General features: G+C 37.4%; 1 protein-coding gene across 5 annotated transcripts in view; it reads left to right on the top strand.

Annotated features, from left to right (window-relative positions):
• LOC149555927 (uncharacterized) overlaps window positions 1-25,280 on the top strand; it is a 174,754-nt gene that overhangs the window by 68,352 nt on the left and 81,122 nt on the right. For all 5 annotated transcript variants that reach the window (XM_089830031.1, XM_089830032.1, XM_089830028.1 and 2 more), the window contains exons 8-9: window positions 10,843-10,970; window positions 11,053-11,121. In XM_089830031.1, the coding sequence (XP_089686157.1) occupies window positions 10,843-10,970; window positions 11,053-11,121 (197 nt within the window). The remainder of the gene's footprint in view (window positions 1-10,842; window positions 10,971-11,052; window positions 11,122-25,280) is intronic.

Raw genomic sequence — 25,280 nt, 5'->3', positions numbered from 1 at the left:
CTATCATTCACATATCAGATCATAACATCTTAAGGGTCCCAAGTATATTGATCCGTACTTGTAGATTATAGATGACTAACAGTGATTATGCCATGTTCTTGGCGGTGATCGAATGCAGTAAACTAATCAGATTTAAGTTTGACTATGTCACCTTCTGAATTGACGATTTCATATATGTATACATATTATTTGGTCAAGGATAAAATCATAACTAGTCCCGATTAAGTGATTGGGTCTCCTCGTATTGAATCGGTGCATATGAAGGGGCATTTCCTGAATGGACTTGTCTCTACCATATGGAGACATGTCCATTCATGGACACATCCACTCAATATAATATGTATACTCGATCTGATCTGCCTAGAGAACATTGAAATCAATTAATGTTCTACCTCCTGTAGATCGAGGATCACTAAATCAGATTCAAACTTGTGAAAAGATATGTATAGTTGAAATCTGAAATAAATCTAATCATATTCAACACCTTGCACTCCGGACATGTCCTGATGATGACGTACCTGTCCTTGAGACGTCCCCACACTGGGTGCTTCTTGGTTTTTGGAGGTTGTGTGTCCCTCGGTTTCATTGTTAATTTGCTTTCCTCAGATCACCATTCAGTTTGCACTTGTCGAGTGGACCCAACTAACTCTGTTGTTTGATTCTGCTCTGTTAACTTGTCAAGGATTTATTAACAGTGTTAATGGGGACCAAATATACATTTTAGTAGTTCCATGATACAATGCATTTGTAAACAAATAGTTGGGAGGAATCTTTACTTTATTGAGCTAGGATAATGAACTTAATACATGTGAAGGTTCTACATTCAAGCATAGTATGTACCCTTCCTACAAGGGCAATCGCCCTCAACCTGAAATGTCCCTCTTTATTAAAGATCAATTAAACTCCCAAATACTGAACTGTGACAAATTTTCGAACACTTGGCGTGCAATAAATTAATGTTCAACAAGGAATGAGTTCTTGATTTCTTTTTTATGAATTTCAATAGTTACGGTGTGTTCAAAACATAATACAATTCATCACATGCAATTCAAAGGGAGTAAAAATATATAGATATTTGCAATTGAACCAAAAAAACAATCAACGGTGGAACCTGATTTATTTGGCAGTCTAAGACCATGTGCTGCTGGTTTAAACAAAGAAGTCCATGCGATGAAACAGGGACCATTCGTTGCAATTAAGTCCTTGGAAAGGATTAACACCAGACAGGGATGTTAATAGTCCCGACTGACAGTTCTGTGCGTGCAACAATTCGCGTTTCAGCGGATGATGAGTTGGGAAGTTCAGGAGTCAGTTATTGTTTTGCCGGCTTGAACACTTTGCAACCCGATCGCCTCCATGGGAGTCTGGCTGATAGTTATTCAATCCTCTCACCAGTAATAATGGGACCCCGAAACCTTCATAACACCTGCGGATAAGATGGCGACCTCAGATCTGCGATTCTTTGCAATTTTTCTCCCCCGAAATAAGTGACGAGAATACCCTAAAAAATGGCGCCTTGATTCAGCGACAGCATCACTCAAGTTGTGAAGGATAAATACCGCCTAAACAATGAATTTCGATTTAATCTCTGGAGTCTTGCTTATCATTTCGAAAATCCCAATTAAATGTTGCAGACCTTGCTCGGATTAGCTTGTTCAGATATGTAGAATGCTGAATGAGTCTTCTAACTTCTTTGTCAGTCTGATCTCTTAAAAATCAATTTTCAAATTTATCCACCATGAAATGGCTGAACACCATCTCCAATGAGCAACCCTTGGGAAGGTATCCCACTTCCTCAGTTATGCAGATCTAAGGGAGTTTTCGTTCCCAAAGACCCAATGGAAATTTGCAGACCAAACACTGCAACTTACTCCAAAATGAATAGAATATGAATTCACAAAATCGCCCCGTCCAAATGGGTGCCTCCTCCCCTCTATTTATTCACTTTTTTAAGAAGTCACTGGGAGCTTCTAGAAACATCTTTTATAAAATCTTATTATAATGCACTTTATTATTAAATAACCTTATAAAATTAGATAAATAACTTTATTAAATTAAAAAAGCAATCTCAATTCAACATTAGAACATGTAGGCCCCACTTACTGGATGTAGGATTAATTATAACTCTCCGAGAGCAAAATGCAATCATCTGGCAACAAGATGACTCTCTCTCCAAAATCATTTGCCTACGAGAGTCAATGATAGGCAAATCTACTGTTGGAGTCATGTTGCTAGAAAGGGGACATGACAGTCCGCCCTTCCTGAAATTGCTTGTCCTCAAGCAATCTAAAAGCTGGATGCTGCAAAATTGTTTCATTTTCCCAAGTGGCATCTTCAATTGGTAGATCTCTCCATTTAACCAAATATTCTCTGATCACCCTTCTGTGGAGCTGCTTTTCCCTGCTATCCAAAATGAATTCCGGCACCAAGATCAATTTCCCTTCATCATCCAAGGGAGGTAATACCACAGAAGGTACCACATTCTGTCCCAACGCCTTTTTGAGGCGCGACACATGGAACACATTGTACGCTTTGCTATCTGCTGGAAACTCAAGCTCATAAGCCAATTCCCCTATTTGCCTAGTGATCTTGAAAGGCCCATAATACCTAGGCTTAAGCTTCTCTGACCCACTCTTTTTGAGAGTAGATTGTCGAAATGGCTGAAGCATGAGATAAACCATGTCACCAACCTCAAAGCTCCTCTTTGTCCTCTTTTGATCTGCATACTGCTTATACTGATTTTGTGCTCGGGCTATGTTATCCCGGAGAGCATTAATAATGTCCTTACTCTCTTGAATCAAACCCCCGGCACGTGGAACCCGAACATCACCCATCAGCAAGTCAATAAAGCTCAGTGCATCATACCCATATAACGCTCGGAAAGGTGTCATCTGAATAGACATGTGAAAGGTGGTATTATAACAATATTCACATAAATAAATCCATCTCACCCATGCCTTCTGCTGATCAGCCACGTAATTCCTCAAGTAGCCTTCCACCCATTTGTTCACTATTTCTGTCTGTCCATCAGTCTGCGGGTGATAACTAGTACTGGGTGTGAGCTCAGTGCCACATAATCGAAACATCTCCTGCCAAAAATGACTCAAGAATCTACTATCTCTATCGCTTACAACACTTCGGGGTATCCCATGTAACCTGAAAATTTCTCTGAAGAATACCTCAGCTACCTGTACTGCTGTGTAAGTAGTGGTGATGGGAAAGAAGTGAGCATACTTTGTTAGTCTATCCACCACCACATAAATGCAATCACATCCCTGAGCCTTGGGCAAGCCTGTAATAAAATCCATGGATATGCATTCCCACTTTTGATCCGGAATGGGAAGTGGCTGTAGGAGTCCTATTTGGAAAGGTGTGCTCTTGTTTATTTTGCTGAGAAACAGGACACTCACGAACATACTGTAACACATCTGTCCATAGTCCTTTCCATGTAAACCGTTCTCGCACCTGTCTATATGTTTTAAAGTACCCGGGATGACCAGCTATAGGTGAATCATGAAGAGCCCTCATAATAGCCCGCTTCACCTTGGATCCTCGGGCTAAAAATATCCTGTTCTTGTAAATAATCAATTCATCCACAAGTGTATCCCTAGTATCAACAATTGTCCCATCAACTATCCCAGATGCCCAAGAATCTCTAGCATACTCTGCAACAATCAAATGCTTCCAATCCTCAGAGATCTCAACCATCGCACTGAGATGTGGCCTGCGTGACAAGGCGTCTGCTACCACATTCTGAGTCCCTCTCACGTATGATATATCAAAGTCGTAAGCTTGCAGCTTACTCACCCATTTCTGCTGTCTATCATTGAGATCTCTCTGACCAAGGAAATGTCTCAAACTGTTGTGGTCAGTTTTAATACAAAACTTACCACCTACTAGATACTGCCTGAATTTAGCCAATGCGTGCATGATAGCTAGCATCTCCTTATCGTAAGTGTTGAATGATCTCTCTGGCCCACAGAGTTTCGTGCTCTCATATGCAATAGGGTGTTTGTCCTACATCAAAACAGCTCCAATACCATCTCTTGAGGCATCACACTGGAGTTCAAATGGCTTCGAGAAATCGGGCAATGCTAATACCGGACATGAAGTCATGATCTCCTTAAATCTGTCAAAACAAGTCTGTGCCTTTGATGTCCAAACAAAGGCTCCCTTTTTAAGCAAATCTGTCATAGGAGCCGCATGTCGTGAATATCCGCAAACAAATCTGCGATAGAAGCCACATAAACCAAGGAATCCTCTCAGCTGGGTCAGGTTCTCAGGAATAGGCCACTCCACTATAGCACGAATCTTATCAGGATCCATCCGTACTCCTTCTCTACTGATAATATGACCTAAGTATAATAACTTGGTCATACCCAAATCACATTTGGACTCTTTGGCATACAAGGACTCTGCCTGCAAGGTATTCAATATTGTCTCTAAATGCTCCATATGCTCATGCCATGTTTGACTGTATACCAAGATATCATCAAAGAAAACCAACACAAACTTCCTCAGCTGATGATGGAAGACCTTATTCATGGTGGACTGGAAAGTAGCTGGTGCATTGGTCAAACCGAATGGCATAACTACAAACTCAAAGTGCCGACAATGACATCTGAATGCAGTCTTCTCTATGTCCTGTGCTCTGACTCTAATCTTGTGGTAACCGGATCTCAAATCAATCTTACTAAAGTAGCATGCCCCATGTAGTTCATCTATCAGCTCATCAATCCGCGGAATGGGATATCTTTCTTAATGGTTTTCTTATTTAGCACCGTGTAATCTATGCACATCCGTAGTGAACCATCTTTCTTCTTTACCAAAACTACTGAAGAAGCAAAAGGAGACTTACTAGGTCTAATGTGTCCCATTGCAAGAAGCTCCTTGATAGTTTTCTCCATTTCATCTTTGAGCCTCTTTGGATGCCTGTATCGAGTAATCATAACTGGTTTAGCACCCTCTTCTAATTCAATGATGTGCTCAATCCCTCTATCAGGTGGTGTACCAGGTGGAATATCGCTGAATACCTTGTTATACTTCTTTCTCAATATTTGGATGTCTGGGTGATATTCTTTCTTTTGTTGTTCCTCCTTTGTGGGCATGAGAGTACACATGGCTGCCCATTCAATATCATTATGCCTCACCAATCTTTCCAATCGCCTGAAAGAAATGGTTTGGATGTCACTATTCTTGATAGCTCTCAACACATGTTGTTTCCTATCTACCTCAAACTTGATCTCCATGTCCTTGAGTTTGAAAGTGACCTTACCCAATAAACGTAACCATGTCATACCTAGGACGATATCCAAGTCACCCATATTGACCACATGGTAATCTGCTTTGAACTCATAATTATTCAGGCGTAAAGGCATGTCTCTAACCATCCTGTTACACTTAAGAGTGTATCCATCAGCAACCTGTACTCGGAGACCCTCAAACTCCTCTGTCTTAATACCACAACGCTCAACCAGACGTGCATCAATGAAGTTGTGCGTAGCACCTTTATCAACCAATGTGATCACCTTTTGTTCTGCTAGAACACCACGTAACCTAAAGGATCCCTCCTGCTGAATACTAGACAAATGCCCCTGTTGTAAATTTAACTCAGGTTCCTCTTTTTGCTCTGAATCCCCTGTCTCTCCCTCAGGCTCTGTATCACTGTGATCATCCTCATGTGCTGTACTGTCAGAGTCTGATCCTTCGTTATATGCCCACATAACTCTATTGGCCTTTCCCTTAGGTCTCAAAGGACAATCATGGTCCCTATCATATGGGCCTTTGCAATAGAAGCATAGCTTCTTCCTACGCAGGTCGTTTAGTGCTTCTGCATCCAAGGGTGTAGTGGATTTTCTTTTGGTATCAACACTCTTCCCTTTATTCTTATCAAACTTCTTATTATCTCTGAAAGAAGTAGTACTCCTGGAAGTGAACCTGCTAGAAGGTGCTGTAAGCTCCATACTCCGTGCTTTCCTCATAGCCTCCTGAAGTGTTAGTGGGTCAAATGCCTTAATCAAACCCTTGAGGGGTTCAGACAATCCCTCTGTGAACAAGATAACCAACCGCCTCTCAGACACATCCTGCACCATAACTGACAACCTCTGAAATTCACTAATATAAACCTCCAAACTGCCTGACTGTCTTAATTGTGCGAGGTCACGAAAATAGATCTCTGGATCCTTCCTATCAAAACGCTCAACCAATCTATCCACAAAGTCCTGGTAAGATGTCACCTGGTTGTGTTGCAACGTAACCATCCCGTGTGACCACCAATGATGAGCTGCGCCCTCCAAATGCAAGGTGGCGTATCTGATGGCATCTATCTCTGACATAGGCCTCAATGCTAGGAAAGTATCCAACTTATGAATCCATTCCTGTGCTGTCATCTGTCCACTACCATCGAAAGATGGTAAAGTGAGTTTACTAGCAGCTCACTGCAACTCATTATCTTGACTTCCTCTAGGCCTCCTGTTCTGACGGCTACTCCTCATATGCTCTCTCCTCTGGTTCAGGTAACGATCAAAGTTCAGTAGCTCACGCACATGGGGTGGTAATGCCTGCCATTCTGCAGTAGCAGTTCTGAGATCATCTTGAAAATCCTTCGGCAAGTCATCTTCTTCTATCTCCTGAGCCTCCTCCCTAAGGAAAGTGGGACGAGTAGGCCTATTTGCTGTCCATGATCTGCGCCTAGGAGCACCTTCTGAGCCTGCCACACTTCTATTATCATGATCAGGCGTACCTCTACCATGTTCCTGAATCCTGGGCGGAACAACTCTCTCCATTCTGGTAGTCAATGCTTGTAATGACTGGGCTATTTCTTGCTGTCTGGTAGTCATGATTCTGTAGAACTGTCTGGTCTCATCGTCATCAATTCTAGGTGGACTCCGTGATTGTCTTTCACCCATATCTCTGAATTTCTGTTCGCCCTTAAGTGTTGCTCTTCTGCGTATATAATACCTGGGATAAGGTTGCATAAGATGTTTTACCCAACAGGATGGCAAGAACACCGCTCTGATACCACTGAAATGTCCCTCTTTATTAAAGATCAATTAAACTCCCAAATACTGAACTGTGACAAATTGTCGAACACTTGGCATGCAATAAATTAATGTTCAACAAGGAATGAGTTCTTGATTTCTTTTTTATGAATTTCAGTAGTTACGGTGTGTTCAAAACATAATACAATTCATCACATGCAATTCAAAGGGAGTAAAAATATATAGATATTTGCAATTGAACCAAAAAAACAATCAATAGTGGAACCTGATTTATTTGGCAGTCTAAGACCATGTGCTGCTGGTTTAAACAAAGAAGTCCATGCGATGAAACAGGGACCATTCGTTGCAATTAAGTCCTTGGAAAGGATTAACACCAGACAGGGATGTTAATAGTCTCGACTGACAGTTCTGTGCGTGCAACAATTCGCGTTTCAGCGGATGATGAGTTGGGAAGTTCAGGAGCCAGTTATTGTTTTGCCAGCTTGAACACTTTGCAACCCGATCGCCTCCATGGATGTCTGGCCGATAGTTATTCAATCCTCTCACCAGTAATAATGGGACCCCGAAACCTTCATAACACCTGCGGATAAGATGGCGACCTCAGATCTGCGATTCTTTGTAATTTTTCTCCCCCGAAATAAGTGACGAGAATACCCTGAAAAATGGCGCCTTGATTCAGCGACGGCAGCACTCAAGTTGTGAAGGATAAACACTGCCTAAACAATGAATTTCGATTTAATCTTTGGAGTCTTGCTTATCATTTCGAAAATCCCAATTAAATGCTGGAGACCTTGCTCGGATTAGCTTGTTCAGATATGTAGAATGCTGAATGAGTCTTCTAACTTCTTTGTCAGTCTGATCTCTTAAAAATCAATTTTCAAATTTATCTACCATGAAATGGCTGAACACCATCTCCAATGAGCAACCCTTGGGAAGGTATCCCACTTCCTCAGTTATGCAGATCTAAGGGAGTTTTCGTTCCCAAAGACCCAATGGGAATTTGCAGACCAAACACTGCAACTTACTCCAAAATGAATAGAATATGAATTCACAAAATCGCCCCGTCCAAATGGGTGCCTCCTCCCCTCTATTTATTCACTTTTTTAAGAAGTCACTAGGAGCTTCTAGAAACATCTTTTATAAAATCTTATTATAATGCACTTTATTATTAAATAACTTTATAAAATTAGATAAATAACTTTATTAAATTAAAAGTGCAATCTCAATTCAACATTAGAACATGTAGGCCCCACTTACTGGATGTAGGGTTAATTATAACTCTCTGAGAGCAAAATGCAATCATCTGGCAACGAGATGACTCTCTCTCCAAAATCATTTGCCTACGAGAGTCAATGATAGGCAAATCTATTGTTGGAGTCATGTCGCTAGAAAGGGGACATGACACAACCATCTTTTGATATTTGTAAATTCATTCTGTATAATGTTGAACCGATATTCCTATCACTGGAACTGATGCTTTCATTTTGGTAAAACAACATAAAGGTCTCTATAACATCATGATATTGTAAAGATTATGGCCTTGTCACTTCACATGCATGAGTAGGATTTATCTGGCCAATTTTTTTGCCTTTCCATTTCTTAATTGCATTTAATGTCTTCCTTTTTGGTTTGTACAATTATTCAGTTTTTTGTTTGCAATTCACTCAATTTTGCTATAGTGAAGAAGCTGGGCAGGGGGTGCATTGTAGTGTTCTTAGCCCAAAGATTGTAAAGAGCTAAGACACAATGAGGAATTGTGGGACAAGTTTGACAAAGCAAGTGTCCTTCCTTTCATATTGATCATGAAAGGCTACACTAGGTCATTGTCTACTAAATTTTGTAATTCTTGGTATAGGGGAAATGCCATTTTCAGGGGTATTAAGTTCACGGTTACTTCAGAATTGATTGTAGAGGTGATTGGTTCAAAATGCGAAGGGCAAAGGGTGGAGAAGAAAAGTTTGGGTGACTAAAAATTGTATCAGAATTCTTTCAAGGACTAATAATGATACAAAATGATTATGATCACTCAATCTTGCCACCCTCGTACGCCATGGTAAGCTTTCACATTATGAAAATTTTTATTTGGAAGGGTGTTATACCTTTATCCACTAGTTTCACTCCCCTATCCTTAACCATATCCATCACGGTGAGAAGATATATCTTCCATTTTCTCTATTTTTGTCTTTGAGAAACAATATTTCTAAAGGGGCTTCCCCTCTTCTTCAGCAAGGTTTAATCTTTCCCGATATGACTATAAACTTGACCACTCTACCCAATGAAGTTACCTAATCTCCTACCTGGATAAACCTGTGAAAATGTTGAACCTAGCCCCCATCCCAAAACCCACCTCTTCTAAATCGAGGAAGATTGAGAACAAAGGTACAAGAAACAAAAATATTAACATAGATTTAGATGACCTTAACTTCGAGGAGGAAATAAAACAAGATGACAATAAGTACGAGATAAGCTTGCGAGAGATGCTTTCTTCTTTTCATCGAGAAGTACAATAAGGGGGGGAAAAAAGTAGTGGTGAAAAACCTATCTCTAATGAAGTATATGCCCTAGAGAGGATAACTCCTTAGAGGACTCAGGAGATGAAGATTGTCACAAAAGAGAAGGAAATGGAGGATGTTAGTGTTGACTAGGAGGCCAATGCGAAAGAGCAGGAAAAGGAAGTGGGTTTGTAGGACTAGGGTCTTCTTTCCCACATCAATATTTGGGAACAAATTAGTGGCGTAAAAGCTTGGGAACCTTCCCCTAAGGATAATCCTGACATAATTGCTGATTTGAAAGGCGAAATTACTGACTTGAATGTTTAAATGAAGTACTTGGAAACCAAGGCAAAGGAGTTTAGCAAAAGTAAAATTGACCTGGGTAGAGCTATTAGTCCACTCTGTGTTATAACAAGTGGGGTCATAAGGGAATCAGGAATGGGGTTTGTATTGGGGCAAAGTAAGATAAGAAAAAAAGCCGAGAAGCTGCAGGGAATAGAGAACCAACAAATGGATGGTTGGCTAGACGAAGAGATGGAACCAGATGGTTGGAAGGAACAAATGCAAAGGTTCCTAAGGAATTGGGAGATTTTTCATTGCAAATGATTATGCTTCTCTGGATGGGTTACCAGGCTTTCTGCCATTTTGCTGTATTTATGATTATGAAGTAATTAGTTTTGTGCAGGTCTCTTAGGTTTATTAGGTTGTTGAGGCTTAAGATAGATAGTTTTAGTTCTTATAAGATTTTCATTGCATATTCTATGAACTACGGTGCCTATATGCTTGTCAAAACTTAGCGTTAGTTTTTCAGTGATGTTTCTCATTAATACTATTAGCTTAGGGTTTAGTTTTCATGCTACTATGAATGATTGTTACATGTTCATTAAGCTGGTTATTAGGTACAATAGGAGGGCTAAGTTCCTAGCTGATGATGTATTTTATTATGTTTTGGTTATGCTTGCAGCCAGGTAGTTTTTGCACTTGATGCTGTGTGAGGTCAGTTGCTATTTTGTCTTTGATGCTCTATTGTGCTGATTGATTGAGATATTTTAGTGAGGCATCAAGGCCCTTTCCCTGCTTATTTAATAAAAATATGATAAAATCGTTAATCTTAAAGTGACTGCCACTTTATAGTAAATAAATGTAAAGACACATATCAATAGCTTATATGGTGTGGGTTTAACTCTGAGCATGTTTGAGGGGGCATGGGTAATCAGACATTACTAATTTATGCAGCTGGCTAGATTCTTAACATCAATTATATAATCAATCTTTTTGTAATTTTTGTATTGTTCTTGCACGTGAACAATTTATTTTAACTTTATTTGGCAATTATGTTACATGTGAAGGTTCTACATTCAGGCATAGTATGTACCCTTCCTACAAGGGCAATCGCATACCTACTCCTGATACTGTAATCCAGGCTTTCCAATATCTTAAGGCAGCTTTGGCAGCCATGTCGATAAAAGTTATCCAGGTTTGCATTTTTGAAGTATCAGAATGCTGCACTTCTGTATTCCTTTCTGTAGATTTTATCTTGATATTATTTTCTAAAACAGGTTCCAGGTGTGGAAGCTGATGATGTCATTGGGACACTAGCTATGAATGGAATAGCTGCTGGCTTGAAGGTATATTTGAAATGCTTTAGGCCATGTTGATTTCTAAATGATTAGCGGGAGACAATTTTGAGATTATTAAATAATCATCAGTGTTAGTGCCTGCATGTATGCTAGTGTAAACCTTGTCAATTGTTGCTGAAGATTGCCTTTTCCAGAATGGATTAGTTCATGTGTTATGTATCTTGAAATTCATAGTTTCAGGGTCCATCTTATGGTATGGTTACGGTAGTGAATTGAATGTAGGCCCTCCTTTGTTTAGAGGAGGCTGATATGAAATGACTGTCTATAGACAAGGGTATTTATAATTTCATATTGTATAAAACAGATGAGGTTATTGACCAATCTATCATTCGTTATTCAAATACAAAAGTGATAACGGGTATACATTGTGTTATCATATCTTTTGTGTGCCTTTATCTGTCACTGCATTTTATGTTTTTTATAAGTGAATTTTAATGGAATAGAGTAGTTCTGCACCTGATCTTAATGGTCTTGTGAAGGGTTAATTAGGTATTGTCTACAAAAGGGAGTCAGTTTGGACATGCTACTAACTAAATGGTTAATCTTCCAAGGCATTGAGAGGTCTAAAGGTGGATCATGAAGCCAAACAATTAGATAGAATATTCTGTATGAATGACTTTTAATAGAGGTGGCAGTTTGCCCACCCAGATATGGGTTAATTTTAGTAGAGTTGGCAAACACCTTATTTGATATGGAGTGAGGGCTAGGTCAGTTGGTCAACCTGCAGGCACAAAAGCACCTAAGAGATAGAGTGATTTGAATTTTCATTTTGTTTGCCTTTCTTTTGTCGTACATATCATATGAAAATGAACTTGCAACTTTGGTTTGTTTTGTTGGAAATTGCTGTCATTGATGTCAAAGGTGATGTAGAAAAATAATAGATTTATGCACTCTTGACCTATGTTTATGGTGCCTTGATTTTTGAATGCCTCTGAAGATTAAAATATAATTGTTTGGTGTCCACCATGTTTAGCTAAAATTCTAAATAAAATTATCTTTAATTTGGGCCAACCTCATCTTGGTACCCATTTTGGAGATGAAAAGGCATGCATAAATGGAGTGATGCATCTGTTGGCATGTGTGATGTTGTTTGAAAAGACCACCTTCACTTGTGAAGCTTTAAGAATTGGTTGCAAGAAGTTTTTAAAAGCAAGCAATAGTTAAATATCATTCGTATATGGAGCAGATTTAAATATAAGTTATAGCAGATCTAAAAGCAGGATCAGAGTAGTCGTTTGAGCAGAATTATTGAAGACTATATGGAAGACTTATCAGCAGCAAGTATTCCAGGCTAAAAGCAGATTTAAACAAGCATTTTTGGAGGAGATTTCTGGAGGAGAATTACTCCTGATCCTAGAATAAGACTGATACAATTAGAGCTGCTCCTAGAAGAAGATATACAATTATCATCATTTCTTTTGAAGCTGGTGTAATGCCTTCCTTTTGGCTTTGTAGGAACAATTGCTATGATCTCCCTTTCTTGCTAACAGAATACAAATTGATGCAGATGTTTGAAGACAATGAAATAACAATGCAACTGTAATATATATTTAATGCAAATTGACAAAATCTTTATAATTACCGAGTTTGTTATATAATTGTAAAGCTGATAATGACAATTGTAATATCTGATATGCAGCTGTGTTACGTACAATGACAAACATCTCGTAACACTTAAAGAGTGATTGTCTGCAGACTCGCAGAGTGATTGTGCAGACAATCATATCAATCCTTACTTTTTCTCTAAAGTCAATATGCAATGTCTGAGAATGATATCAGTTCAGTGATATGGTTGCCATTTCTGATTTGTAACTATTTCCTTGCAATGATAATGATGTCTATGTCTGATATAATCAATAAATTCATGTACTGTGGAGATGCCATCTCTGAATAAGGCTTTATGAACTTGCACTAGATATTTGATCTTGTGCATATGAACTGAAATAAAGCATTTGATCTTGCCTTCAAATGACAAGTTTTCTTATCTTTATATACTTGTAGTAGATAAAGGAAAAAATGTGATGACAAGATACATCTCATCCTTTAATCATATGTCTCTTTGGTTATCATTTGTTTATTCATAACCAATGCATTTGTATTGGTAAGCTGTATATTGACTTAACTTGGTTGATAAAGATATTCAAGCCATCAAACCTTCAAGATATTCAAACCATCGACTCAATTTGATTTATGAATCTGTATAACTGATCGGAAATTGCAAATATGAATGTGAAGATTAAATATGTCTGAGATATGCGTGAGATACAACTGTGTATTGTAAAATATGGAAGTCAATATCAATCACTGGCCTTACTGGTTATCTCTGTTGCTCTTTACAATGAAGCTGTGTTATTTATTAGACTTCACAGTTTCTTGGTAATTATACTGCATGAGAATAAATAATGCAAAATGGAATATGATTGTGCAATGATGGTGGAATATGTAAGTGAATGATTGGCATGAAAAATGTAGGATGAATTGAATATGAATGCAATTAATGACTTCTTATGCAGTCATGATGCTGGTTACACGATGATAGGTGGGCCTAGCCAACCATCATGTCACTGTTTCTTCGTGAAGTCAGCATGGTTGTCGTACCCTTTCAGAGTGATCTAATTATTGATAACTTTTAGATAGTATCATAACAATACTAGCTGTGCAGAGTACCAATGTCTTGATGACGGACTAAGTGCATCGATCATCGTATAATCAGAAACCTCACCATGGCTCACTTATTTCTGAATATATTATATAACTTATGTACAAGAGAAAGGTCTGCCCTCCTTTTCCACAATCTTTACTTGTTCATGAAGAATGCAAATAGTTTGAAATTAGTGACATCACAGTCTCCCCTCCTGCAAAATGCTTGCCCACAAACATCCCATTGGCATCCTCTTGCTGGATATCTTTGTAATTGAGGCAGTATCTAACTCCATTCTTCTTCTTGAAGACTTCAACTGTTGGTTGAGGGGTCCTATTTTTCCAGTGTAAGTGGTTGTTTCTCGGCCTTAGTTGGCTTTCCTTGAGCTACGAGAAGGCAATGATTGCTGTTTTAGAATTTTGAGATTGTTAAGGAATCAAAGTGGTCTGGCTCTCTGTCTTTGTAATTTGGCACTGATTGTTTGTAGTATCATTTTTTAATGATCCACATAAAGTTTACTTCTGCTCCAGTGCTTTGAATTTGAAAGTCTTCTGCTCTAAATTTTGTTTGAAACTGCCAATTTGTTTCATCCATTGAACTCCGAGAATCATGTCAATATTTCCAAGTTTAATGATACTGAAGTGATCTTTATAGGTGTAATATACAGCGGTGATATCACGTTTGGAGATTAGAGTGTTGCACTTCATGGTTGATCCATTAGCCAATGTGATCTCAATATCTGCTTGTTCATAATTTAGTATCCTATGGGCTGTAACCAAGATATGGTTGTTAAAGTTATGGGTTGCACCACTATCTAATAGGATATTTATGTTCTTCTCTTCAAGGTTGCCTTTGACTTGAATGGCATTTTGAGAAGCACCTTTCAGTGTAGCTACGAACACTCCTTCCTTGTCCTCAAAAGGTGGTTTACCTTTTGGATTGAAATCACTATTAACACTTGCAAAGTTCTTATCATCACCACTAGTCGACCTCACTTCAATGTAATGGATTTGTCCTTCCTGGTACCCATTATTCTTTACAAGGTAGCTTCTGTTTTCTTAATTCATGTCTTCTCTCTACGTTGAGTTTATATTTATAAGGAATATCCTTATTGTGGAGGGTATTATTGGATTCTTTGAGGGTTGTGTTTGTTTTGGTGGGATCTTGTTTTTGTTAGACCTTTAGTCCATATCTTTTGCTTTCTTGATGGCTTCTTGTGGGGAGTTGGGAGTTAATGCCTTGGCCCAACCTTTTAGGGGATCTTGTAGGCCATCCACAAAACGGATAACCAAGCATCTTTTGGATATGTTGGTGGCAGGGGCAATAAACCTTTGAAACTCCATGACATATTCTAGATCCCTTTTTCTTCACTTGAAATGCAGCTTTGGGTCTTTATTATCAAATATTTCTACTACTCTCTCCATAAATTCCATATTAGATTTGATCCTTGAATGTCACATAGTGACTAATCCATGATACCACCATTCATAGGCTATCCCATCTAAGTGGAGCACTGCATATTGGATAGCCTCTTCTTCCATCATTTGATTCAATTGGAAGTAGGTGTCTATGTTTTGTACCCTTCTCTTGCTGTTGTTTTGGTTGATCCATCAAAGTGTGTGATGCTCAAATTTCCAGTCTTTCTCTTTATTTGTGGGTATCCTTTATTTCCTTTTTGTGGTAAATATATCATTCTTAACTCTAAATACTCTCTTAATGACATTTTCGTTTGTACATCACCATCTATCCAATCTTTCCTAAAATGCTCTTGTGGTTGTGTGAATGATGGTTCAATCCTCTTAGGTTTTTTGTTTTGGATAATTGAGGTTATTCTTGGTCTTGAGTTGGGAGGCGTTGATTTGCTTTCTGGGCTTTCTTTTTGTGAATAGCTATATTGTCCATTGTTTTGGGGGTCCTTGTTTAAGATCGTGTGTCAAGACCTCAATTAGGTGGGCTAGTTGATTTTGAATTTCCTTTACTCATCCAAAAAATAATCCATCATTTTGCTATTCCCTCCTTCACCTGTTTGTTTATTTTGGGAGTGTTGTCCTATTTTCTTTCTGCTGTATGTTATGAGTGCCTTGTTGCTCATTCGCTTCATAGGGCGGCAGGAAACTATGGCTTAAATACGACTTCTAATGCCCGTATTTGGCTTTGCAGGAACAGTTACTCTGATCTCCCTGTCTTGCTAATTTAACAGAATATGAATTGAATGCAGATAGTAGAAGACAATGAAATAACAATGCGATTGTAATATATATTTAATGCAAAATATTGTTATATTACAGTGTTACATAATTGTAAAGCTGATAATGACAATTGTAATATCTAATATGTAGTTCTACATACAATGACAAAATATCTCTTGCCACCTTAAGTGAAAGAGCGATTGTGCAGACAATCATTGTCAATGCTTGCTGTTTCTGATAAAGTCACCTAATGTATGCAATGTCTGAGAATGATATAGTTACAATGTTATGGTTGTCGTTTCTGATCTATAACTATGCCCTTGCCACATAAATGATGGCCGTTGTCTGATATAATCAATAAATTTATGCACTATGGAAATGCCATCTCTGAATAAGGATTTATGAACTCACACCAGATATGCCGCAAAGCAATGAGGTCTAAGCAGACCGAATCTGTAAAGGATAAGAATATAAAATAAAGTATTTGGTCATGTCTTCAAATGATATGCTGCCGCTCTTTACATGTAGTATGTACAAGAAAAGACATGAGGATGAGACACATCTCATCTTTGGATCATATGCCTCTTCGGTTATCATTTGAAAATTCATAGCCAATCCATTTGTATTTGTAAGTTTTAATATATATCGACTTAACCTAGTTTATAAAGATACTCAAGTCCTCAAGTTAGTCAATTAAGATATTCAAACCATTTACTCAAATTGGATATAGTAATGTCTATAGTTGATCAGCTAAGGATGAAATTGCAAATATGAAATACATCTGAGATATGCGTGACATAGGGCTTGGCATTGTGAAATATAGAAATTGATACCAGGCAGTGGTTTTGCTGGTAATCTCTGTTTCTCTTTACAAGCAAACCTTTCAATAAGATTTCACAGTTTCTTTAGTGTAATTATCCTGGCCAAGAATAAATAGTGCAATTTGGAATATGATTGTGCAATGATGGTAAAAAATGGAAGTGTATGGCTAGTATTAAACATTTGGAATGAATGGAATATGAATGCAATTTATGACTTTTTATACAATCATGAATGTTGGTTACATGATAATAGGTTGGCCTAGTCAACCATCATGTCACCGCTTCTTCATGAACTCAGGACGGTTATGGTACTGAGTAAGATTGATCTAACTATTGATCACTTTTAGAAAGTATCATAACAATACTGGCTCCATCGAGTATGAATGTCTTGATGATGGACTAAGTGCATCGATCATCGTATAGTTAGGAATCTCACTATGGCTTACTTATTTCTAAATATAACTTATGTACAAGAGATAATGTCTGTCACAATTGGTGCCTTGGAATGGACTAAACATAGTTGAAAAATTGATACTCGAGAATAACTCAACTGATCCAAAATTTTCAAAAACTCAGGACTCGGCAAAAACTCTAGGAAAATCGACAATAACTCAGTAATTTTTTTGAACGTTTAAAAATATATGATTTCTTAAAATAATCCTAAAAAAATCTTACATAAACCCAATTTTTGTAGAACATCAACATCTTATTGATTCTCAAGTCTATAAAAGATTAATCATAAATTATAAATAAACATATGTATTTAAAATTACATATATTAATATATATTAAAATTATTTTAAAAAAGTCATATGATATTAATCATATATGTGAAATTTGTTCAAATATATAAAAGGTTAATTATAAATTAAAAACAAAACATATTTATTTTAATATTAAGATAGTTCAAAAGATCTTGTGCATAACCAGTCTAATCCTTGCAGAGGATTCATACCAATCTGGTGTCATAGAGTATCATCAGTAGTGTTAGCTTTACAAACAATTACAAGATTAGGTGTTGCCTAATATTATTGCTTAATATCAATTTGTTTCTACTTATATCATTTTACAATTTGAGTCAAATACACATTAAAGCATCAAATATGTATTTCCTTGATCATTGCATTAACTGTGCTATGAGTCTTTAGCATTGTGACTGCACTCTGCTTGATCACCTTCATCTTCACCACTCTAAGGAGCAGTGGCAGCAGGATTGTTGGCAGCATCCACCCAAGACCAAGAGTTAGGATTATCTGGTTTTCTAATTCTGGCACTTGTAATGTTCTGCAGATTCTGAGGATAGATCAGACTTCAAATGTAAAGACTAGATAGGCACAAGGATAACCTTCAGCAATAACACTGATATTCAGGTTTAATATGCTGATGAAATTACTTTGGATCCTGGTACAAGTACGAACTGGAGTAATGAAAGTTGCAAATAAACTCGTGAGCCTATGCAGACTTGGAGATCAAACTGTATGTTTTCTGTGTGTCCCCATACTGTCTTCACAGCCTACTAATATATTCATTTCAGAGGGTATGTCCATTAAGGAACATAACCCTCAGCATTTAACAAATAATTATTTTACCCTAAGTTGGCGTCTAACTAACAGTTGTTAGTCTGATCTTAACTAAAGTTAGTTAAGGCACAAAACTAAAGACTATTATACCCAGATTGCCAGCACCCTTAGAACTAGTATAAATAATTATAAAATGCCATTTCCAATGGAATATATAGTGATGAGAGTGAGGTACGATCTGTACCCAAAGACCTGTGGATTACTAGGTTAATTTCTTAACACTCCCTCTTAACTTGATAATCCTACAGAGAGATATTATATCTAGCAACATCAATACATATGTTAAGCAAGAATTAATATTCTATATTTGTCTATCTCTTCTCAATACACAGTATTATAAAACATATAATACAAAGTCATATTAGTAAACTTGTGATATGACAAATCAGTGTTACTAGTGACAAAATACATGTTGTGACTCATAGAAGCTGGTACTTCTAAATCACAACTAGATCCTGAATTTAAGATCTACCAGAATACAGGATAAACCTAAAGAATTTCTAGAATTCTTTCTTTATCCAATTTGTGACCCATGAACAAATCAATGTCACAAGACGATCTAAAATTCACCTGGATCTTATAGTAAAATCTACTGTTAGGACATTATCTAAGAGATCGTCACCTCTCATAATGCCTATTGCACAAGTATTCATTATTTCAGAGATTGTCACCTCTTAAATAATGATTACATATGGTGGAGCCCATAACAGTCAATAGTCTGACAAAATAAAATTTTTCATTTTATTAATAATCAAATAGTACAAAAATGAATTACAACTCAACCATACCAAGTCTCTTTTTGAAATGTTCTATCTTTACTCTAGATAGAGGTTTGGTGAGTATATCTGCTATCTGATCTGTAGTACAAATGTATTCCAATTTCACAGAATTCCTGTCTACCATATCTCTTACATAATGGTAAGGAATTTCAATATGCTTGGATCTATCATGAAAAACTGGATTCATTGAGAGCTTGATGGAACTCTGATTATCACAATGAATGATCGTAGGATTCATGGCTTGCCCAAATAATCCCACAAGCAACTTCCTCAACCATATTGCTTCTCGAGAGGCCATTGTTGCAGCAATGTATTCGGCTTCTGTTGAGCTCTGAGCTACTGAAGTTTGCTTTCTGCATATCCATGAAATCATTGCTGATCCTAAACTGAAATAGCATCCTAAAGTACTTTTTCTGTCTTTAACACTTCTACCCGAATTTGAATCGGTGAATCCATGCAAATCTAAAGCAACTCTCTCATATTTGAGTCCATAATTAAGAGTACCTTGTAGGTATCTCATAATATGTTTAACATCAACTAGGTGAATCTCCTTAGGTTCACACATAAACTGACTTAAGGCATGGACTGCATAGCAAATATCAGGTCTTGTATTTACTAGGTACATCAGAGACCCAATTATCTGTCTGTAGAGAGTAGAATCTATTGAAGGTGATTCTGTAGCTGCTTCTTTAAGTTTATGCAAATTGGTCTCCATTGGAGAAGACATGGACTTGCAGTTCCACATTCCGAATTTCTTCAAGATATCTGAAGTGTACTTCCTTTGATTCAGTATGATACTATCGACATTCTGTTGCACTTCCAATCCTAGGAAGTAATGGAGAAGACCGAAGTCTTTAATCTCGAATTCTCTGATAAGATCTTTCTTGCACTGATCTATAAGATGATCGTCACCTGTGATTAATAAATCATCAACATACAATATCAATATTACCATACCATCTTTATCTCTTTTATAATACAAGTTTGGATCGGCTTCATTCTTAGAGAATTCTAAATCAGTGAGATATTTATCAATCCTTTCATACTAGGCCTTGGGAGCCTGCTTAAGCCCATAAAGAGCTTTCTTGAGTCGGCAAACAAAGGCATTTGGATCATGTGTTTCAAATCCTTCTGACTGCTCTATATAGACTTCTTCATAAATCTTCCCATTGAGAAATGTTGTCTTTACATCTATCTAATGTACCTTCCATCCCTTAGAGGCGGCAATTGCTAAGACAACTCTAACGGTAGTATATCTGGCGACAAGAGCAAAGGTTTCTTCATAATCAATTCCTTCTTTATGAGAAAAGCCTCTGGCTACAAATCTAGCTTTATATTTCTCAATACTTCCATTAGCGGCATGCTTTATTTTGAATAAACATTTTGAAGAAACAATGGATTTTCCTTTTGGCCTTGGAACTATTTCCCAAACATCATTTTTCATAATTGATTGATATTCTTCTGTCATAGCTTCTTTCTAGGCGAGATGTTTAATAGCATTAGAAGGATTGGTTGGCTTAGTTTTGGATAAATCAATCGTATTTGCTGTATAATTAGAGAATCTTTTAGGTCTTTTACTTTCTCTGACTGATCCTGAAGGTGCAGCAAAATATTGAGCTGCTTCAACTTTTTTTATGGCCCAAAGTGGCCTTTTCTTTGAATTTTCTTCAAGGTTTACTTCATCTTCGACCTCTTCTAAGTTCTCCTTCTGGGATTCTGACTCACTTATGCTTTCTGAATTTGATAAAGGAGAGGGTTCATGAGAATTTATTGCCTTTTTAAATGCAAGATCTTCCTCAAAGACTACATCCCTACTCAGTTCAATAGTTTTCTGTCCAGGTATGAAGATTCTATATGCTTTAGAAGTTTAACTATACCCTACAAAGATACCCTTCCTCCAAAATGGTTCCAATTTGTTTCTCTTTTCTTTTGGCACATGAATGTATATAGGACATCCAAAGATTCTGAGGTGAGTTATATTAGGTTTTATTTTAGTAAATACTTCTTAAGGGGTCTTATCTTTAAGAAAGGAGTGAGGGCTTCTGTTTTGGATGTATACAATAGTACAAGATGCTTTTGCCCAAAGATAGTATTCTAGATTTTTGTCAAAAATCATAGCCCTAGCTGCTTCTATAATTGTCCTATTTTTCCTTTCAGCTACCCCATTTTGTTCAGGGTTATAAGGAATTGTATAATCCCTCTTGATCCCTGATTCTTCACAAAAATTTTTAAACACATTTGAGGTATATTCTCCTCCATTATTTGTTCTAAGGGTTTTAATTTTATGTCCTGAAATTTTTTCAGTTAATGCTTTGAATTCCTTAAAATCTTTTTAAGATTTCTTCTGATTCTTTGCATTTAAAAAAATAAATCTATGTTTTTCTAGAGAAGTCATCTATGAACAAGACATAATACCAGAATCCTCCAAGGGAGGGAATAGACACGGGTCCACATAAATTTGAATGAATTAATTCTAGTACATTATTTGTTTTTCTAGTACTATCATGAAAAGGTCTTCTAGTACTTTTACCTAGGGCACACCCTTCGCAAATACTAGGGTGATCTTGTTTTAATTTTGGTAATTGGTAATCCGGTAATGATTTTTTCCATAGTAGATAGGGTTTTAAAGTTTAGGTGCCCTAATCTTCCGTCCCATATTTCATTTGAATCTTTTGCTTTGTGAACAAGAGCTTGAATGGGTTTTATATTTAGTTCATACAAATATCCCTTTCTTTGACCAATTACTTTGGCTTTCTTGATGGAAGAATTCTTAGCCCAAGTTAGTACTTTGCCATCCATGAATGCAACATTGTGTCCATCATCTTCTAATGCTGTAATTGATATTAGGTTCCTTTTTATCCCTGGTACATATAGTACATCTTTCAGAAGGAGAGTATTTCCTGTTTTTAGCTTCAAAGTGTAGCTACCAATCCCTTTAACTGAATGTGTTGAGTTATCACCAATAGTAACTTCACCGTTGACTTTCTCGGACAAGAAATCTAGAGTTTCTTTGTATCCCGTTATATACCTGGAGGATCTACTATCTATTATCCATGCCTTATTTGAGATTTCATTTGATAAGGAGGAATACAAAACATGATTCTCCGGATCATAAGTTTCTTCTTCTCTAACAATATTTGTGCAATTTGCTGCTTGTTTAGAGTTTTTTGGACAGTTTGATCTAAAGTGTCCAAATTTTTCACATTTTTCACATTTTATTTTTGATAGGTCTTTCTTGGACTTTCCGTTCTTCTGATTTCCTTTATTTTTCTTAAAATGCTTTTTCTTGCCTTTATAAGAGTTGGCATTGAGAACGTGAAGTTTTTCATCTTCCATTTTAGGTTTTCCTCCTTTCTTTAGTTTTCTTGATTCTTCCTGAAGACAATCATTCTTAAGTCTGTTAAAATTTGGAAGCTGATCTCTAGCACTTATACCTGGTGCAAATGTTTTCCATGATTTTGGCAGTCCATCTAAGGCCATGAGGGTTAATTCAGTGTCATTTATGATGGTTCCTATGCTTGCCAATTCATCTCTGATACTAGCAACTCTTAGAAAATAGGAGTTTATTGATTCTCCTTTCTTTATTTGGATGTGATTTAGTTGTCTCTTTAGTACAAGGACCCTCGTTGCATTATTTACTTCAAATGCATTTCGTAATGCATTCATCATATCGTAGGCAGTTAGGTGTTTTGTAAGCATAGGTATGATGTCATTCTTAACTCCATCCAAGATGATTTGAATGGCTTTCCTGTTTCCATTGGACCATATAGATTTGTGAGGTTCAACAGGTGGCTGTTTGGATGCTCCATCAACAAATTGTCTAACATTATTCTCTTCGAGAATCATCAAGATTCTGAATTTCCATGCTTCAAAATGTTCCTTTCCATCAAATCTATCCTCTGGCCTGATTGTATATGCCATCGAAGATGAAGAATAACTACTGGATATGAACAGGTCTGATATGTGACAATTTGCAGAGCCCTAGATCTAATAATAGGGCTTTGATACCATCTGATAATAGTTTGCATGGGGAACTAAGTAGAATGATGCATTGAAAGAACACAAGGCGAGCTTAGGAGGTGCACCAATATTGGTATATCTTGATTGGAGTAAGGAATTTCTCGTACATGTGGATGCATCCAATTTTGCCATTGGGACAACATTGGCCGAAGTAGGAGCGCAAGGGTTTTAACCGCCCGGTCTACTTTGCTTGTAGGTTTCTCTCAAAGGCGTAAAGAAGCTACAGTACGACTGAAAGGGAGGCATTGGGCATGGTATACTTAGTAAAAAAGTTCCGCCACTACCTCCTTGCCACATTGCTCACATTCTTTGTAGATCACCAGGCACTCCTCTATCTTGTCAACAAACCAATAATTGAAGGAAGGGTAAGTAGATGGCTTCTCCTACTTCAAGAATTTACTTTGAAAATTGTGGTACTATCAGGCAAAATCCATGTCATCGGGAGCACCGACTGGAGGATTAATAAAATATTTTCAAGACATATCTCTTTTAGATAGCAGTACTTCGAAGCTAGTACTAGTAAGTTGAGAGGTATCTTACAAAATAGGCAGGGGCAAGGGCTCTTCCTGACAACACAATAGTTAGTATGACTAAATTTTTGTATGAACAAATTGTCACAAGATTTGGCATACTGATCTCCATCACAAGCGACTAAGGTGTGCACTTTGTAAACTAGGTGATACGGAATATGACTCTGGAATTTTGCATCTTCCAGAATTTGTCCAGTTCGTACTACCCACATGCGAATAGACAAGCAAAATCCACAAACAAGATTTTGGTATACATATCATACAAGACTTTTGGCATCAAGGATGGTGATTAGGAGGAAAGGCACCCGCAATACTATGGGCTTATCAAACTTTGTACAAGGTGACAATTAGAAGCACACCCTTAGAAATGATGTATGGACATGAAGTAGTGGTACTAGCATAATTCATTATACCAAGCCTTTAGGTGATAGTAGAAAATAGATGGGGGTAAGAAGACAATTTGAAGGAAAGACTGGATAATCTCATCAAATTGGAAGAAAGGCAAATGATGACATAGTGGGTTACGAAGGTGGCACAATGCCAAAGGAAATATTGGCATGATAAGCATCTTCAAAAAATGAATTACCGGCTAGGGTTGTTGGAATTGAAATATAATTGTCATGACAAAATCAAACTAGGGAAGTTGAAAGTGAGATGGATGGGACCATTCAAGGTAAGAGAAACCGGAAGCAATTGAGCAATAAAATGATCCACCCTCGATGACAACCCAATCAATGAACCAATAAATGGGTCTAAATTGAAGGTGTATCAGGAGCAACATATCAAAGAAATCAATATGCTAGGGTATGGCACCAAAGGAGGATGGACACTAGGACAAGGAAAAGAGATGGACGAGGACTCGATTATTAGAGAGGAGCCCTTTAGACCATATGTAGAGTGGAATAAACCTCTTATGAATCTAGAGGAACAAATGCTCGGGAAAATGTTAGGAGTAGTCCAAGAATTCATAAACACCTCACATATGCCTTGTTTGGACCTCCTGCACTTTGGATAAGGATTAATGGATACTGGAGACTACGGACACCATATAAGGCATAAAAGAAGGCTTTGTAGCTAATGATATTGATGAAGAACCAAGGGAAAAGAAAGACATAGAGCCATGGAAGATCCTGACAGCAGAAAATGAACAACAAATCAATTTAGAAGAATACGGTGCTACCATTGGACCTCCCTTAAACATGATGGTGAAAATTGAGGACCTATTCATCGACTCAGGGGATAACTATATGGGTGACATAATTGAGAAGTGTGGAAATGAAGGGCGAGCACGATATCAAAGGAAATCCAATGAACTATGGACAATGATTCCTAACCCAATGAGGCACCAATAGTGGATGGAGCAAAAGCCATTTGGTATCAAAAGTATGGTGGATAGTACCTAGATGACAACTATAAAGGCATGGGCGTAACTGTTGGGTGGATATTTTGCAGCCGACAGTTTTAGGTAAAAATTTAATCGCAAAATAGGATGACCAGCCATAGTGTGTGAGACAGAGTCTCTCCTACCTTAAAGGGAAGGCTCCCCCTTCTCTCCGTTCCTTGGATCAACTCAAGGTAAGCAAGAAG

This window comes from Cupressus sempervirens, chromosome 5 (genome assembly GCF_028749045.1).
Source record: "Cupressus sempervirens isolate cs-2001-9-10 chromosome 5, ASM2874904v1, whole genome shotgun sequence".
NCBI lineage: Eukaryota > Viridiplantae > Streptophyta > Pinopsida > Cupressales > Cupressaceae > Cupressus > Cupressus sempervirens.
The sequence above is the reverse complement of the archived record's forward strand: the minus strand, read 5'-3'. Positions and strand labels throughout refer to the sequence as shown.